Genomic DNA, 17,148 nt, shown 5'->3' on the forward strand with positions numbered 1-17,148 from the left:
GCAACCCGATCTTCTTTGATCACATCACAAACCACATCAAGTTCTTGCTTAATCCGGCCGACCACAACTATCATAAGTGGAAGTCCTTCTTCCTGCTCGTGCTTGTCCGCTACGGCGTCACCTTCCTCATCGAGCACCCTCCTCCACCCAACGCCGACGCCCAATACCTGGAGCTGGATGCCCATGTGGTGCTCTGGATCTACGCCACCCTCGTCGATCCCCTCATCGATCACGTCGTCGGCGCCACCACCACGTACGCCCTCTGGACCAAGATCCAGGATTTCTTCCTCGCCAATCGGGCTGCGCGCTTCATGGTGCTCAATTGCCAGTACCGCAATCTGAAACAGGGCGATCTCTCCGTCACCGAGTACGCCCGTCGCCTGAAGCGGCTCACCGACGGTCTCGCCGACATCGATCACGCCGTCAAAGAGGTGGATCTTACCACCCAATTCCTCCACGGCCTCGACAAGTGGCTCGACACCATCCGCGTCGTCCTCGGTGATCAGGCCTCTACCATGCCCTTCGACACTGTCCTCTCCCGCGTCGTCCTGGCGGAGGAGTCCCAGGCCCAGCGTGCCGCTGAGGAGAGCGCTTCGGCGTTCGCTCTCCCTGGTGCTTCTGGATCGGGTGACGCTTCTGGATCTGGTGCGCGCCCTCAGGGTGATCGCGGCGACCGCTCTGGTGACCGCGGCTCCGATCGCTCTTAGGCCCCGCCTCCGCCTCCGCAACAGACCCGTGGCCGTGGTGACCGCGGCGACGGTGCCGACCGTGGCCGCGGGCGTGGTTGCGGACGCGGACGAGGCCGCCACGACTCTGGTGGACGCGGCCTGCCGTCACAGCCCGCTCCGTTCACGGGCTACTTTGCCCCGTACGGGATGGCGCTCCCTCTGCCTCGACCTGGATGGGTGCCGCCCAACTCCGCCGGAGTTCTCGGCCCCCGGCCCGGCTCCCATGCCCATGCCTACCCGATGTACCATGCGGCGCCTCCACTGTCCTCCTCGTACTACCCTCCCGCGCCACCATCATGGGAGCACCTTGCCATGTTGAACGCCGCCTACAGCAACGGCGGCCTGCCCCAACCTCCCTCGACGGACTGGTACCTCGACAGTGGCGCTTCCTCCCACATCACCGGCAACCCAGGTACCCTTACCTCTGTTGGAAATATGCCCTAGAGGCAATAATAAAAGGGTTATTATTATATTTCCTTATTCATGATAATTGTCTTTTATTCATGCTATAATTGTATTGTCCGGAAATCGTAATACACGTGTGAATACATAGACCAAAATACGTCCCTAGTAAGCCTATAGTTGACTAGCTCGTTGGTCAACAGATAGTCATGGTTTCCTGACTATGGACATTAGATGTTATTGACAACGGGATCACGTCATTGGAAGAATGACGTGATGGACAAGACCCAATCCTAAGCATAGCACAAGATCGTGTAGTTCGTTTTGCTAGAGCTTTTCCAATGTCAAGTATCTCTTCCTTGGACCATGAGATCGTGTAACTCCCGGATACCGTAGGAGTGCTTTGGGTGTACCAAACGTCACAACGTAACTGGGTGACAATAAAGGTGCACTACAGGTATCTCCGAAAGTGTCTGTTGGGTTGACACGGATCGAGACTGGGATGTGTCACTCCGTATGACGGAGAGGTATCACTGGGCCCACTCGGTAGTGCATCATCATAATGAGCTCAAAGTGACCAAGTGTTTGGTCACGGGATCATGCATTACAGTATGAGTAAAGTGACTTGCCGGTAACGAGACTAACGAGGTATTGGGATACCGACGATCGAGTCTCGGGCAAGTAACATACCGTCTAACAAAGGGAATTGCATACGGGGTTGATTGAATCCTCGACATCGTGGTTCATCCGATGACATCATCGAGGAGCATGTGGGAGCCAACATGGGTATCCAGATCCCGCTGTTGGTTATTGACCGGAGAGCTGTCTCAGTCATGTCTGCATGTCTCCCGAACCCGTAGGGTCTACACACTTAAGGTTCGGCGACGCTAGGGTTATTAGGAAGACTTGTATGTGATTACCGAAAGTTGTTCAGTCCCAGATGGGATCCCGGACGTCACGAGGAGTTTCGGAATGGTCCGGAGGTAAAGATTTATATATGGGAAGTTTTCATACGGACACCGGAAGGTTTCGGGGGCATATCGGTATTGTACCGGGGCCACCGGAAGGGTTCCGGGGGTCCACCGGGAGGGGCCACCCCTCCCCGGGGGGCCACATGGGCCGCGTGGGGCAGGAGCCAGCCCCTGGAGGGCTGGGCGCGCCCTCCCCCTTGGGCCCATGCGCCTAGGGTTGGGGGGGGAACCCTAGAGGGGGCGCCCCCTTGCTTGGGGGGCAAGTTCCCCCTCCCTGGCCGCCGCCCCCACTCTAGATCCCATATAGAGGGGCCGGCCCCCCTTGCCCCTTCCCCTATAAATAGAGGGGTGAGGGGAGGGCTGAACACCCAAGCCAAGGCGCAGCCCCTCCCCTCCCCAACACCTCTCCTCCTCCGTTGTGTGCTTGGCGAAGCCCTGTCGGAGTACTGCCTCTCCACCATCATCACGCCGTCGTGCTGCTGCTGGAGCCTTCTTCCTCAACCTCTCCTTCCCCCTTGCTGGATCAAGAAGGAGGATACGTCGCCCGTATCGTACGTGTGTTGAACGCGGAGGTGCTGTCCGTTCAGCACTTGGTCATCGGTGATCTGAATCACGACGAGTACGACTCCATCATCACCGTTCCCTCGAACGCTTCCGTACGCGATCTACAAGTGGTATGTAGATGCAAACTCACTCCCTTGACTCGTTGCTTAGATGAACTCATAGATGGATCTTGGTGAAACCGTAGGAAAAATTTTAATTTTCTGCAATGTTCCCCAACAACCTCGTCTAGTTCTTCCTTAAAGCATGTCCCATCAAGCATTCTTGTTGGCAATGGCCAACACATACCCGTCACGGCCACCGGCTCCGTCGCCCTGCCCCCTCACGACTTCCGCCTCACCAACGTTCTTGTTTCTCCACACGTAGTCACTAGTCTCATATCCGTTCGCAAATTCACTAAAGAAAATTCTTGTTCCGTTGAGTTTTACCCTTGTGGTTTTCTTGTGAAGGATCTTCGAACGCAGCGGGTCCTCATGATCTCCATTAGCAACGGCGACCTCTACCATTTTGTTGGCAATAAAGCTTCTTTGGCGTCCGCTCTCCTTGCCACGACATCACCTGACTTGTGGCATCGCCGGCTCGGCCACCCCGGCGCTCATACCCTATCTACATTAGCTCAAACTGTTCTTCCAGATTGTAATAAGGAGGCACATCAGCCTTGTGCTGCTTGTCAGCTCGGCCGGCAGCCTCGCCTTCCCTTTCCCTCTTCTTTTAGCAAGTCGTATGCACCATTTGATCTCATACACTGTGATTTGTGGACCTCGCCCGGTTGTAAGCTTTTCTGGTTATCAATATTACCTCGTTGTGTTGGATGACTATACTCACTACTCCTGGTCCTTCCCTCTACGCAACAAATCAGACACGTCTACTACTCTCCAACGCTTCTTCTCATTTGTGCGCACCCAATACAACGTCATGATTAAGGCCATGCAATGTGACAACGGGGGTGAGTTCATCAACACCGCCCTCCGATCATTTTTCTCCCTCCATGGCGTCACTTATCGTTTCTCCTGCCCACACACGTCGCCTCAAAATGGCAAGGTTGAATGCCTTCTTCGTACCACCAACGACATCGTGCGTACCCTACTTTTCCAAGCAAATCTCACCCCTCCCTTTTGGGTAGAAGCACTTCACACCGCTACGTACTTGCTAAACTGACGCCCCTCCCGGGTCATTGCCGGTGTTACACCATATTTTCTCCTTCACGGCTCACACCCCACCTACGACCACCTCCGTGTCTTTGGTTGCCTATGCTTCCCTAACACATCCTCCACCATGGCCCACAAGCTCTCCCCTCGCTATGTCCGCTGCGTTTTCTTAGGATATCCCCTCGAGCACAAGGGTTATAGGTGCTTTGATCTGGAATCGCACCGTGTTATCGTCTCTGGTCATGTCATTTTTGACGAAACGAAATTTCCATACACCACGCCACCCGTCAGCACGTCCACAGAAGATCCCGCACACCGTATCCCACCTACCCCATCCCGGACCGCCGCAGCTTCCTCGGATCACACACCCGATCCGCCAGATTCTCCGGGCCCCACCACCCCATGCACGCCCGTGCGCGCTCGTCGCGCCGCGCCCGCATCGCCTGGCCCCTCCACGCGTCCTCGTCCCACCGGCCGCTCTAGCGGGTCCACCACTACCGCGGATACCGCGTCCACCTCCACCCAATCGCCGCCCGCCTCTGCCGCACCTGCCAGCCCCACTGCGCCCGCATCTTCCTCGCTCCGCGAGCCCTGCCGATCCGATCAGACTGCCACCAGCCCCACCACATCTTCCTCGGGATCACCGCCCCCATGCACTACACCACCTCACGTACCGCCTCGTGCCTTACCCGTTGCACCACCTCATAATTCACACAAAATGTCCACTCGTGCCAAATTTGGATTTTGCATGCCTCGTCGCCTCTTCCTCGCCGACACCACATCCACCACCATCTCTCCTATACCACCCACTTACAAATCCGCCCTAAAGGACCCAAATTGGCGACAAGCTATGCTCGATGAATACACTGCTTTAATGAATAACTCTACGTGGTCTTTGGTGCCTAAGCTTGCAGGTGTTAATGTGGTCACGGGGAAGTGGATCTACCGTCACAAATTCAACATGGACAGCTCTTTAGCACAGTACAAAGCTCGATGGGTGCTTCGAGGTTTCACACAACGAGAAGGTGTGGACTACGACGAGACGTTCAGCCCAGTGGTTAAGCCGGCTACCATCCGTGTGGTGTTGAGCATTGCCACATCCCACTCTTGGCCCATCCACCAAATGGATGTCAAGAACGCATTTCTTCATGGTGATCTCAACGAGCTCGTCTACTGTTCCCAACCCGCTGGTTTTGTCGACACCACTTGTCCGGATCATGTTTGTCGCCTCCACAAGTCTCTCTACGGCCTCAAGCAAGCTCCTCGCACATGGTTTCTTCGTTTTCGGGCATTCCTTCTATCTCTTGGCTTTCATGGCTCCAAGAGTGACACCTCCTTATTCATCCTCCATCACGGCACCTCCATCGCCTACTTGCTTGTGTATGTAGATGATATCATTCTCACAGCCATCTCTCCCCAAACACTCCACCACATCATCTCGGCTCTATGACCGATATGGGCCCCCTACACCATTTCCTCGGCATCAATGTCACCACCACCTCCTCGGGGCTATTCCTCAGTCAGCAACGATACACCTTGGAGGTTCTTGAGCGTGCCAACATGTTACATTGTAAGCCTGTCTCTACTCCCATTGACACGAGCTCCAAGCTTTCCCTCTCCCATGGTCAGCTCCTCTCCAACCCCACCTACTATCGTAGTCTTGCAGGTGCCCTTCAGTATCTCACCTTGACACGGCCGGACATTTCTTATGCCGTCCAACAAGTGTGTCTCTTCATGCATGAGCCTCGTGACACGCATATGCAGCTCGTCAAGCGTATTCTGAGATACCTCCAAGGCACTTCACACTATGGCTTACAATTCTACAAGTCATCCTCCAAGGAACTCATTGCATACACGGATGCCGATTGGGCCGGTTGCCCTGACACGAGGAAATCCACGTCCGGTTTTTGTGTCTTCCTTGGTTCCAACCTCATCTCTTGGTCATCCAAACGACAGGTCACCGTCTCTCGTTCAAGTGCGGAGGCCGAGTATCGTGGTGTTGCAAACTGCGTTGCCGAGTCCTGCTGGTTACGCCAACTCCTCCATGAACTCAAGTGTCCACCACAGCGAGCCACCATCGTCTACTGTGACAATATCAGCGCCTCATACCTCGCGTGCAATCCGGTTCAGCATCAACGCACCAAACACATCGAGATAGACCTTCATTTTGTCCGTGATCGCGTCGCCTTCGGTGATGTATGGGTCTTGCACGTCCCCTCGAGCTCACAATTTGCTGATTTGTTCACAAAAGGCTTGCCATCTCCGGTGTTCCACGAGTTCCGATCCAGCCTCAACGTCCATGCCAATGGAGTTCCGGCTGAGGGGGGGTGTTGAGTTGTGTTGTAATGGGTTGTTGTGCATGCCCACGTATATAGGATCGAGGGCCTGCGTGCCCCATGACTTGGGCAATGCCCTGTGTATAAATGCCATGTATGTAACACACAATGATCAATAGAGAGAGTGAGTTGATTCTCCAACTTGCACACTGCTTCCACTTTGTTCCTTCTCCAGCCAGCTTTGACGGTTCAGGCAACGGCCATAGAGGCGTTCTCTCAGAGTTTCGGACCCTCACCTCTTTGTCGGTGGTAAAGAACCTGTTGGTTACGGAATGTGTATTGCCATGAAACAAGGAGGCGCTAGCCGCTAGGTGGATTGAAGATGATGTGTATGTTCTTCTCGGCTTTTCTGTTCTTAAGCGTCGTGTTGGTGTGTGTGTGCATCCTCAATGGTTCGCCACGTGTTGTTGTAGAGGCCGGGTTCATCTATTTGTATCAGCCTGATTCTTCAATAAAATAGCTGGTTTCCAAGCAAAAAAGGCGAATCATGCCCAGATATTGTAAAGCATGCATTGATATAGTGAATGAAGTTGATCCTGAACTGTGGACTTAAGACCTTCCTTCTTATTTTATCTTGTGAATTTTAAAGCATTTGTGGCCACATTGGCAGTGACCTAGGGTTATAATGCAGCTGGGGCTGCATTAATACAGGAGAAGTTAGTCACTGTATTTCACAGAAAAAAGATATATTCACTGGATCACGGATCTCAGTGCTTTATAGCATACTTTCTGTAATTACTGTAAATTTTAAATGCTATCAGTTGGTTTACCACATGTTCTCGAAACGATGGTGGTGACTTTCATATAGAATGGAAGAAGTTTTCTACACAAGCTTTTCTTGAATATATGAATTTGTCAGCAGATTGCTGCAAGGAGCACAATGGATAAACAGATAAATGAATTCAAAAAAAAAAGATTAACGTGATTACATTCTGAGATACCTCTTTACACATTATAATTGAAGAGGGAGCGAATTCTTGCTTCTTCTTTTTTCAAAAAGAGGTGTAACCCCGGCCTTTGCATTAGAACGATGCATGAATTCTTGCTATTACATGAGATTCTGGTATTATGTCATACGGAGACATAGAAGGGAACAATTATTAAGTCCGCTTCCAGTAGTAAGAAAGACTTCACACGAAATTCTCGATCACGAAGTTCCCAACCGGCTTTTTTTTTTAGGATCTCCAACAGGCTTTACATCCACTGCACCAGGTGATATGAGCCAAGTGTGTGCAACTGTACGTACATTTCTCCAATCAATTGCTGTTTGCACCTAATGATTCCAGCGAAAAAAAATATATAACCATCAAACCCTCTCGAGTAGCACACGAAAAATCAATCTTGCACATTTTTTTAGAAAAGAAGGATTCCCCTGGCCTCTGCATCTGAGCGATGCATGCAGCCATTTTATTAATTATTCTCAGAAACCTTACAAAGCATTACATCAGTAAGCCTGAAGCCACCATCTGGGTGACACCTGTCACTACTTCTATCCCCTTGATGCAGGGGTGCCGAATGTCCGAACCTAATACCAAACAGATATCGCACCAAAACCTAACATCTAATGCCGGATGCCCCATCCCAGCCACATACCGGGAATGGGTCACACACCGGTCCGGCGCACACACCGAGGCTACCGCCGCCGTCATCCACCTAACCATCTTCAGAGCAAGTACCAACGCAAAGACCTTGCCGGGTCAGCTGTCGACGCCACCATGGTGCCAGACAGCGCCACCGTCCTGCGCTCGTTCATCCAGCCGCATCTGTCGTCGATATCCAGCTGCATCATGCCGCCAATACTCGTCGTCATCGACGCGGTAGAAACAACGCCGCGCCTCTTGGCAACCTCCAGACCGTCGCCGTTGCTGGAGCTACGCGGAATCACCCACAACATCTCTCCACCGAACAGCAGAACCTCCCAAGACGGCGCCTCCATGGAAGGTACGACGCGAAGGACGCCGCCGCCGCCCAATCCAGACTGAATTTTGGACTTTCGTCCGGGAGGAGTTCGGAGGTGGATAGGAGAGACCTCGACATCGCCTCCACGGAGGGTAACAGCGTCGAGAGACGCCGCCGATGCCGGATCGAGCAAGCCGATCAAAGTTTTCTCCAGTCCCCATCCTATACCACCAAACCTCCGTCGACTCCAGATCCGGCAACGGACCACGAACCGAAACCTGCAGAGATGCGAGAGCCATGGGGCTCAACCCACCATGAAGGAGGATCGAGAAGTATCCATCGTAGATCTCCAGGTACCGAATCCAGCGATCCAGCATAGTCAGCGACGACCACCACCACCCCGCCGCGGCCACCGGCGTTCAAGCCCAAGACCCAGATTGATCCGATCTGAACCCGACAGCGCCTGTGACCACCGATCTTGCCCAGCACGCAGCCGCCACCACGCCGCGAGCAGGCCACCACCGCCGTCGCACAGCGCACAACGTCACCAAGAAACCCGCCCGCCACGCCGCCCGACCCCACGCTATCCCAACGCCCCGTCCGATCTGGCTGCCCCGCACTAGCTGCGATGGACAAGGGGAAGAGACGCCCCGCCGCCGCCCAGCAGGCCAAGCTTTGCCCGGCGGCGCTGCGGACGGCGGCGAGGATAGGTGGAGGCGGAGGAGGCCCGAGAGGACGGCGGCTAGGGATCCCCCTGGGTCGCCCACGGGGGCGACACGAGGGGGACGAGGGAGACGGCGGCGCAACGTATAAGTGACTTGGATTGGATCGCTGCCGCCGCCGCTTGGATTGGATCTGCAGGTCCCCTGGCCTCGCCTCCTCCCGTCTGTTAACTCTGCTGATGCTGCTAGTACTGCCCTTTGTTTCAAGCCGTGTTTTTTTCGAAACGGAGGCAAAAATATTTGCCTCATCGATTAATTAAGAAGAAGAGAGTTGCCCGATTAATTTACGGAAAACCGATACAGACTCCCAAATACGGACTACTCGCAAAGTACGAAACACCAAAACTGCTCAAGCGGCCCTCTAAACAAGCAACAACCGCAACCCTCAATACTTGTAGAACACAATGAAACTCCTAGCGAGCACACCAACGAAAAATGACCACCCTCCATCATGAAACCACAAACGCCTTTCGGATGGCGCCACACTTCTTGTTTTTCTTCTTCTTTGGTTTCTCCTTAGTTGACTTCTTTTTTGGAGGGTCACTTGTCTTGCCAGATGCCGGTTGATGAGCCACTCATTTGTCAAGAAAATCATAAAACTCATTGAATTTCTTAGTTTCGTTGTCATCAACCAAGACGCCGCCAGGAGCAGGCATCAACACACTGACCGCATCAACAACCTCAACCAAAGGAATCACCGACGCAACCTCATCGACCACAGGAACCGCCAATGCTATGGACTCAGGAACCTCCAGTTGCTCACATGACTTTGGCAACACATGCCCCTCACACGAGGCCGCCGATGAGACCACCTCCAAATGCTCTACAGAGAGAGGCGAACCAGGGCTAAGACATAGCTCTCGTAGCTCGGGCATGACCTGCAACGCCGGAGCATCAAGCACGACAATGGACTCGCTCGAGAGTGACGATGAACCATTCTCAACACGAGGGGAGAAACATCCATATAACTCTTGCCTCCCTTCCTCCATAGAGCCAACATCTTCCACGCCAGAGGGGCATGACATCGGAGTGGTCTGCGACCTAGCCGGTGCAAGGGAGAGCCTGCTAAGAGCAGCCTCCACCCGCTCAAGAAAGCTCTGAACCCGTGCCAGACAACTCTGCAACAATGTTGTCTGATCGACCAGAGAGGACCGCAACATCATATCAGGTGGGGTTGCTGAGCCAACGGTAGCAGAGACGACAGACACCCAACACCCATGGTGAAGCGCCTTGGAGGGGAGCACGGATTTCATTGCACCCTTACATGAAGCTAGAGTAGGATGGCGCATGGAACCGAGGACTGGCGGCATGGCAAGGCATGCCAAAGAACTTAGAGGACGCCAAGGATTGCGGCATCCGCGCGCACGGTGACCGTTCTCCAAGCAACGGGAGCACCGAAGCGGATCTCTACAGTCGGCCGCACGATGCCCAGGAGCGAAGCATCTGCAACATCTACCATGCAACCAAGCAGGGATTGGACGGGGAGCCATTGCAGGGGCTAGCGACGTCGGTCGACGCGGACCACACCGTGGCAACACCTCCTGCCATCCCTTGCTCGCCTTCACCACCACGTCCGGCAGAGCAGCGGCCGGGGCCGAGGCCTTGGCAGCAGGCGGTGCCATAGGGGCCAACTCCTCTTCATCGTCGTCGTCGCCGTCAGTGGCGAGAGAGGTCCATGACTCGAGCTCAGGCCGACCCGAGCCGAGATGCGGTGGCGCGGCGACGGGAGAGCACATCCCCACCGGGCCCTCCACGACACAGATCGACGCAGCAGAGTCCTGCACGGGCAGCCGCACAGGCGCACGCACAGGCGCAGCCAACTTGCTCGGAGACACCACCGGCACCTTCCCTGACCCGCCAACAGCATGGACGGAGCGGCCCAGCGCCGGCGGGGCCCGATCCAGATGGGATCGAGCAACAGACGGGGCTGGCTGCGGGACGACGCGCGGTGCGGAGCCAGCAGACATCTCGGCGGGAGGCGGCGACAGCGCGCTCGCTGGGGCGTGGACCAGCGTTGGGGGTGGCCGACGGGGAGCTGCCGGTGAAGACGGGAGAGACGGTGCGGGGTCGCCGGGGCACAGTTCCCACACCTGATTCCTGGAAGGGGGGAGCAGACGAGGCCGGATCTGGGAGCAGCAGACGCGGGGGTGGCCGGAGCATGGAGATCCGGCCGGCGGCGGCCGCGCGCTCACGCGGGGACGACCGCGGTCGCGAGAGTCATGCTCGCTCTTTCTAGTTATTTCGGTGCAGTATGATGTCGACCGTAAAAGAAGTCAAGCCGTGTTTTTTCATCAATCTTGCACATACACTAGATTTTCTCTAATACAGTAAAGCTAGTGTAGCATGTATAAAAGAGAGTTCTGCAAGCGCAGTTACAACGCCAGCAATAGGCACGGCAGACAACCCCAAAAAACAAAAACATATTACTCACTCTGTCCGGAAATACTTGTCGGACAAATGGATGAATCTAGACGTATTTTAGTTATAGATACACCCAATTGTAGCCATCTTTCCGACAAGTATTTCGGGACGGAGGGAGTACAATATACTGATTTAAGATTACATGGTACTCCCTCCGTCCGGAAATACTTGTCTTAAGAATGGTTATATCTAGACTTATTTTAGTTATAGATACATCCATTTTCAATCATTTCTAAGACAAGTATTTCCGGACGGAGGGAGTACTCATTTGTCACAGCATATTCTGTGGCCGTACAAGGACTGCGCTAGACCAGGGTTTCAAGCTTGCTCTAATATGACCACGGCATGCTGCCAATTCAGATATTCATCACAACATCAGACCATTGAAGCGGAGGATGACAACATTTGCCTGGGCCTGGCAGCATACGAGAACACATGACACTGATGCCTGAACAACTATGCAACAACTGAGCAAAAGACAAAGAGTTGCAAAATCACTTCTTTACCCGACAATTCCTATATGCGTACACATCAAAACCCGTTGGAAAAGAATCAATACAATCAACATTCAACTATACTTGGATATCACACAAGCTGGCGAAGTACGACCGTTAAACTGCAGCAGGGAACCCAAATGGTAGGATAATTCAAACGAGATCTTTCGATGGCTTTGGTGACACGACTATGGATTGAAGGTCGGTGCCTGCGGCTGGTAGCAGGTGCTGGTCCAGGTCATCCATATCACTGTCCCCATTAAGGGATGAACCTGATGAATCCACGTCATCATCTAGCAGATAATCAAAAACAGCTAAATGTTAGGTACGTACTAGCTTTTTTGGTAAGAAAGAGAGGAAGAATGAGAGTAATTAGTCAATACAGAAGTTCGAAAGGAAAATCCAGCTATTAGAACAAGTGACACGCCGTCTATAAACTCTCTTCCATTCTGGACAAGTATCAGCATTCAGCGAAAATGTGAAGTGGCTTAAAAGAGTGTAGTAACAAATCAGTAGAAATCAAGAATTTCTCATGTTGTTCCCTCTACAGCTCTACTTCATCTAAGTTTCCCTAACAAGAGAAACAGCACGACTCATTCTCTTTTCACGATGAATATGTAAATATGATCAGCATACTATGAAGAATAAAGCTCACCAAATGGACAGGGGAGTGTTTTTTTTATGGAAGATGGCAGGGCGGAAGACAACGTACAACACAAAGCCAAACAGATTTACTGCAAAGATGGCATTTTACATGACCGGAATGTCCTCTTATTATTTCTTAGTAAAGATTTCTGAGGCACGCATCATTCAAAACATACAACAAACAGTATAACACTCACATGGCTGTTAACGTTTTGAAGCATACAGGTCATTTAGAATGTGAACTACAAATACACAGCAAGCTGTAGCTTGCAACTGCATGCAATTTACTCAAAATTATGATAGACAGCTATCTTCCCAAATTATAAGCAAAATGCAGGCACTAGAAGCAAACTCACCAGAGAATGCAGGATGGGTTGCTGCGTGAGTAACAGTAGAGACTTGAATGCTTTTTGGTAGGAGGCGATTGAAAAAGTAACCTAAGAATTTCACAAAATATAATCAGTCACCTATCGTTCCGAGCAAGTCAGAAAGAGAAGACATAAATTTGTAATACTGACCCACTCTTGCTAGCCGATTTACCCATCCAGGGGCTGGTTTTTTGGTTATGTTCTTACAGACATCATCTGTAAAATGGTTGCAGTTCTTTGAAATCAAATGATATGTATTCCCATCGTACTTTCCTGCAAGAGTTTGAACGAACGAGCGGAACTCTGCCCTAGACATCTCAGTTGTACCCATCCATACAGACCTTCTATAGACATAGCCAGGGCAACGTTTTGGTTCAACCTCAAAAACCCCACTGGTTGAGAGATCATGGGCTCCAAAAGCATATTCCAGACCATGAACTGTAGGTTTCAATCACAACAAAACAATTGGTTAAAGCTCACACCTCTAGCACAGAGAATCCACAAAATGCATGTCTGGAAAAAACAAAAGAAACTGCTACACGTAAAAGCATCAGCCAATAACCCAATGTACAGTAAATATTTTTGACATAACTAGCAACCTCAGCCCATAAAATGTAGACTGCCACCAATGAACATATCATGTATGACTAGGACTCTACCATTTTCATTAGCTGCAAACATTCAGTCATGCTAGCTCAATATCAAAGCTAAAAGAAGCGCTAGGCGTTAATCGTGTGTTTTGCCACCGCCTTGCGCTTTTCTGAAGCACACACCTAAGCACAATTATGCTGCGCACATTAAGCGTTAGGTGTTCTGTTATCGCCTAGAGCACACGTTTTTTTAACTATGCTCATATCCACCTGTTCTTCGTACAAGAACATGACTGCAACATCACACATAAACTCTGCCGAGGGATTTGCCGCCAACCCTGTCAATCAATAGATACACCTATACATCGTTATAATTCACGACCGTTCTTAAATTTTTAGTTTTCTCCTGCATCCTATAACTTCCGCATACAACTGAAAACTACTTTGCCCTGACAGCTGGTTTAAGCTGCTTGTTTACTACAGTAATTACTGGTCATCATAAATTCAGACCACGATCAGTCCATCACCCCTCAAATCTGTAACCACCCATAGCTTGATCCCTTGTACCCTGTTATCCTGCCTCTTTCCAAGCAGTAACCTCCACAACTTACGGTAGCAAGTATCCCAGTATAACCCCAAGCTCATCAAAGCAAGTAACAAAATATGTACAGTACGAAGGTACGAACCAAATCAAGCTCCAGCAAGTAGGAAGAGGGGGCAGGGAGTCAAAACCTTCGATCCCGGAGTGGAAGATGCCGAGGCCGAACCAGTAGAGGTAGTCGTTTATGGGCGTCAGGTCGTACACGTTGAGGACCACCGCCGCGCCGCCGCTGCCGTTCTGTGCCGCCATGTGAACCCCGCGGGCGCAGCAGATCCCTTCAGCGGCGCCGCATTAGCGTCCACCCGCCGGATCAGTGCCTGGGGAAACCCATGCGGTGCCGGATTTTGGTCCGCTTGAAATCGATTTTGCTCGGTTTTGGGCTCGGAGAGGGGAAGGGAAAGCGTGGTTAGCGTCGAGGATTATCTAGGAGAGTACCGCGCCTCCTGTCTCTCGATGGTCTTCACCCTCAATGGTTCCGTTACGCGCTGCAGCTGATGGTGGGTTCTTTAGGGTTACCGACATACGGGACCGTTTGTGGGCGGGTCCGCATTGTCATGGATGCAGCTGGGTTGTTCTGTGGGTGGGGGAAGCTTCAGTCTTGCTTGGTGATGGGGACTTGGAGAGAGCTGTCTGATTGTAGTGGGGAGTCACGACTCACAGGCTCACAGCCCGCAAAGGCGCGCCCACGGGACGGGCGGGCTACGTCGGGCTCGTGGGTCCCGGCGGGAAGAGGAAGGGTGGCTTTGACTCTTCTGGGAAGAGGAAGGCTGGCCGCTCCTCGTCAGGACACCGTTACCGGCAATCCAGCGAAGCTGGTTCCACCTGCGTTCTCCCATGGTGCATCCAGCCACGATGCACTTTCTGAGGCTAGTGAATGTCTCAATCTTTACAGGAGACTCTACGTAACTAAATAGCTTTTCAACAGGAACTCTTAAGACGTATTCTTAGGGTTAAGCTTTATGCTGAATTTTTTAGCAAACGTCTCTGTCAGATTTGCCGACATGTTCTCCTTCTTTCGGGTCTTGATTACCGCGTTGTCGACATAGACCTGTATGTTTATTTTGATTTCCTTGTGGAAGCACTTCTAAGTGCACTGTTGGTAAGTGACGTCCTTGTTTTTCAAGCCGAAGGGCGTAGAGGGGCGCCGAAAGGGGTGACGACGCCTTGAAATTCCGCCACCTACAACCAACGCATCGGCCTGATGGATGCTTTCTTGATCCCATCGACAGGCGTGCTGAATGTTGCCCTTCACCGTGATGACTTCGCCAGGGGTCTGTCATCTTGAGCCGGTGGTAGATCGTAGTGGGGCATCACCATTTTTTTTCGAGGCGCAAATTGCGTATCTTATAGCTTTATAGAAGAGAAATTTAGATACATTAAAACTGAGCACTTTTCCAGCCCTCTCAAGGCATCAGCGCTCCGAGCCGTCGGATCGCCAGTTCGAAGCATTTTTTTTGCCGTTGGATAAGCTGTGAATCGCTCCTAATCGGGTATTCATAGCTAATAACAATCGCTAACCATCGCGGGCCACTGCTCCTGTCACTTTTTTGGGCGCTCCTGATAAATTGGGCCTAATGGGCCTCTAGCAACCTCCTTACAGACCAACACACAACGAATCGACGCGGTGCGTAGAAAAACCTACGGAGTAGGCACGACGATGCGGGTCTCCTGTTCCCTAGGTATGCCCGCCGCCGCCGCCGATCTCCTCTTCCATCTGGGCCGCTGCTACTCTTGCAGTCGTCGGTTCCACTCATCCGCAAACCATGTCCCTCCCTCACCTCTTATGACCGAGGGTGAATCATTGGTGTGCTGCCAGCTTGAGCGAGATGCCGTTGATGCGCAAGGAAGATGCGAAGGGGTAGTACTACACTCGCAACCCTATTGAGGTGGCGGCGACGGACGCCCCTTCACTAAGACATCCTTGAAGGTAAATACATTAAAACTGAGCACTTTTCCAGCCCTCTCAAGGCATCAGCGCTCCGAGCCGTCGGATCGCCAGTTTGAAGCATTTTTTGCGGTTGGATAAGCTGTGAATCGCTCCTAATCGGGTACTCATCGCTAATAACAACCGCTAACCATCGCGGGCCGCTGCTCCGGTCACTTTTTTGGGCGCTCCTGATAAATTGGGCCTAATGGGCCTCTAGCAACCTCCTTACAGACCAACACACAGCGAATCGACGCGGTGCGTAGAAAAACCTATGGAGTAGGCACGACGATGCGGGTCTCCTGTTCCCTAGGTATGCCGCCGCCGCCGCTGATCTCCTCTTCCATCTGGGCCGCTGCTACTCTTGCAGCCGTCGGTTCCACTCATCCGCAAACCCCGTCCCTCCCTCACCTCTTATGACCGAGGGTGAATCATTGGTGTGCTGCCAGCTTGAGCGAGATGCCGTCGATGCACAAGGAAGATGCGAAGGGGCACCTTCGCGAAGACATCCTTGAAGGTAATGGGCAGGCGACGACAACGGCGTGGTGAAGAACTCTTGCGTCCTGATTCCAGTTGGATGTCTCGGCTATCGATGCATTTGAGTATTTGACAGCCGGCCGCAGGGAGAAGGTCAAGGCTAAGGTATGTCGCGAAACTCTGCCCTACACACCTGATTTCATTTCACTTCATGACGATGCCGCTAACGCCCATTCTGAATTTAACAGCAACCAAGCAGTAGAATTATCCCTCCGGTTCTATCAATTTTTGCAGTCGTTGTATTCGCGTTGTGTTCATTGGCCGGTGACCGGTAAGCATCCAGTTTCCCTTCCCCTTTCATTTCAGATGCATGATTTTGTAAAGGTACTGTGGTTGAGCTACTTCATAGTACTAATTTACAGGATCAGTCAAGTAACTATTTGTATATACTGTGCAGATTTAGTTTCGCATATGGGGATTCTAATGTGGATATTTGATTTTCAGTTCAAGTAATCGGGTTCCTGGTTTTATTGCCATTTATATCTGTGCATACATCCAATTTCTAAGCAGTAGTGGTACACAGTCAAGTCGACCAGAAGGCTTCGATTTTCCGCTCGTCGGCGTTAGTCTGTAGTGTACTCATCTGCCTTTTTTTCCTGCCCCCTGTCTCCTCTGTGGCTTTCTGAATCCTGCTGGCATGTAGATGGCTTATTTGGTATTCTGGAAGATGTCTCTTGATTCATGTAAGTATTTTTTTGATCAAGCTTACCAGTTAAATTTTCAGATGGATCTTCACTCTTTTCAGATTTCACATATGCTCTAGCTACTCATTAGTCCAAGCTAATTGGTGTTTCATATACA

At 51.8% G+C, this 17,148-nt stretch overlaps 1 protein-coding gene across 2 annotated transcripts; it reads right to left on the reverse strand.

Annotated features, from left to right (window-relative positions):
* Window positions 1-9,001: 9,001 nt before the first annotated feature.
* LOC123046415 (deSI-like protein At4g17486) lies at window positions 9,002-14,527 on the reverse strand. Of its 2 annotated transcripts, XM_044469782.1 has the most exons (4): window positions 14,018-14,357; window positions 12,846-13,133; window positions 12,684-12,764; window positions 11,495-11,975 (listed from the first exon to the last, which is right to left on the reverse strand). In XM_044469782.1, the coding sequence occupies exons 1-4, from the start codon at window positions 14,133-14,135 to the stop codon at window positions 11,836-11,838; spliced, it is 627 nt and encodes a 208-aa protein (XP_044325717.1). In that variant the 5' UTR covers window positions 14,136-14,357; the 3' UTR covers window positions 11,495-11,835. The 2 variants fall into 2 exon arrangements, with proteins under 2 accessions (XP_044325716.1, XP_044325717.1); XM_044469781.1 differs by lacking the exons at window positions 12,684-12,764; window positions 12,846-13,133 and having other exon boundaries at window positions 9,002-11,975; window positions 14,018-14,527.
* Window positions 14,528-17,148: the final 2,621 nt, after the last annotated feature.

The sequence above is a fragment of the Triticum aestivum genome, chromosome 2B, assembly GCF_018294505.1.
Source record: "Triticum aestivum cultivar Chinese Spring chromosome 2B, IWGSC CS RefSeq v2.1, whole genome shotgun sequence".
NCBI lineage: Eukaryota > Viridiplantae > Streptophyta > Magnoliopsida > Poales > Poaceae > Triticum > Triticum aestivum.

Bases quoted from the DNA above. Each gene is read 5' to 3' on its own strand.
- LOC123046415 (XM_044469781.1), bottom strand. From the start codon at position 10,734: ATGTCTGCTGGCTCCGCACCGCGCGTCGTCCCGCAGCCAGCCCCGTCT.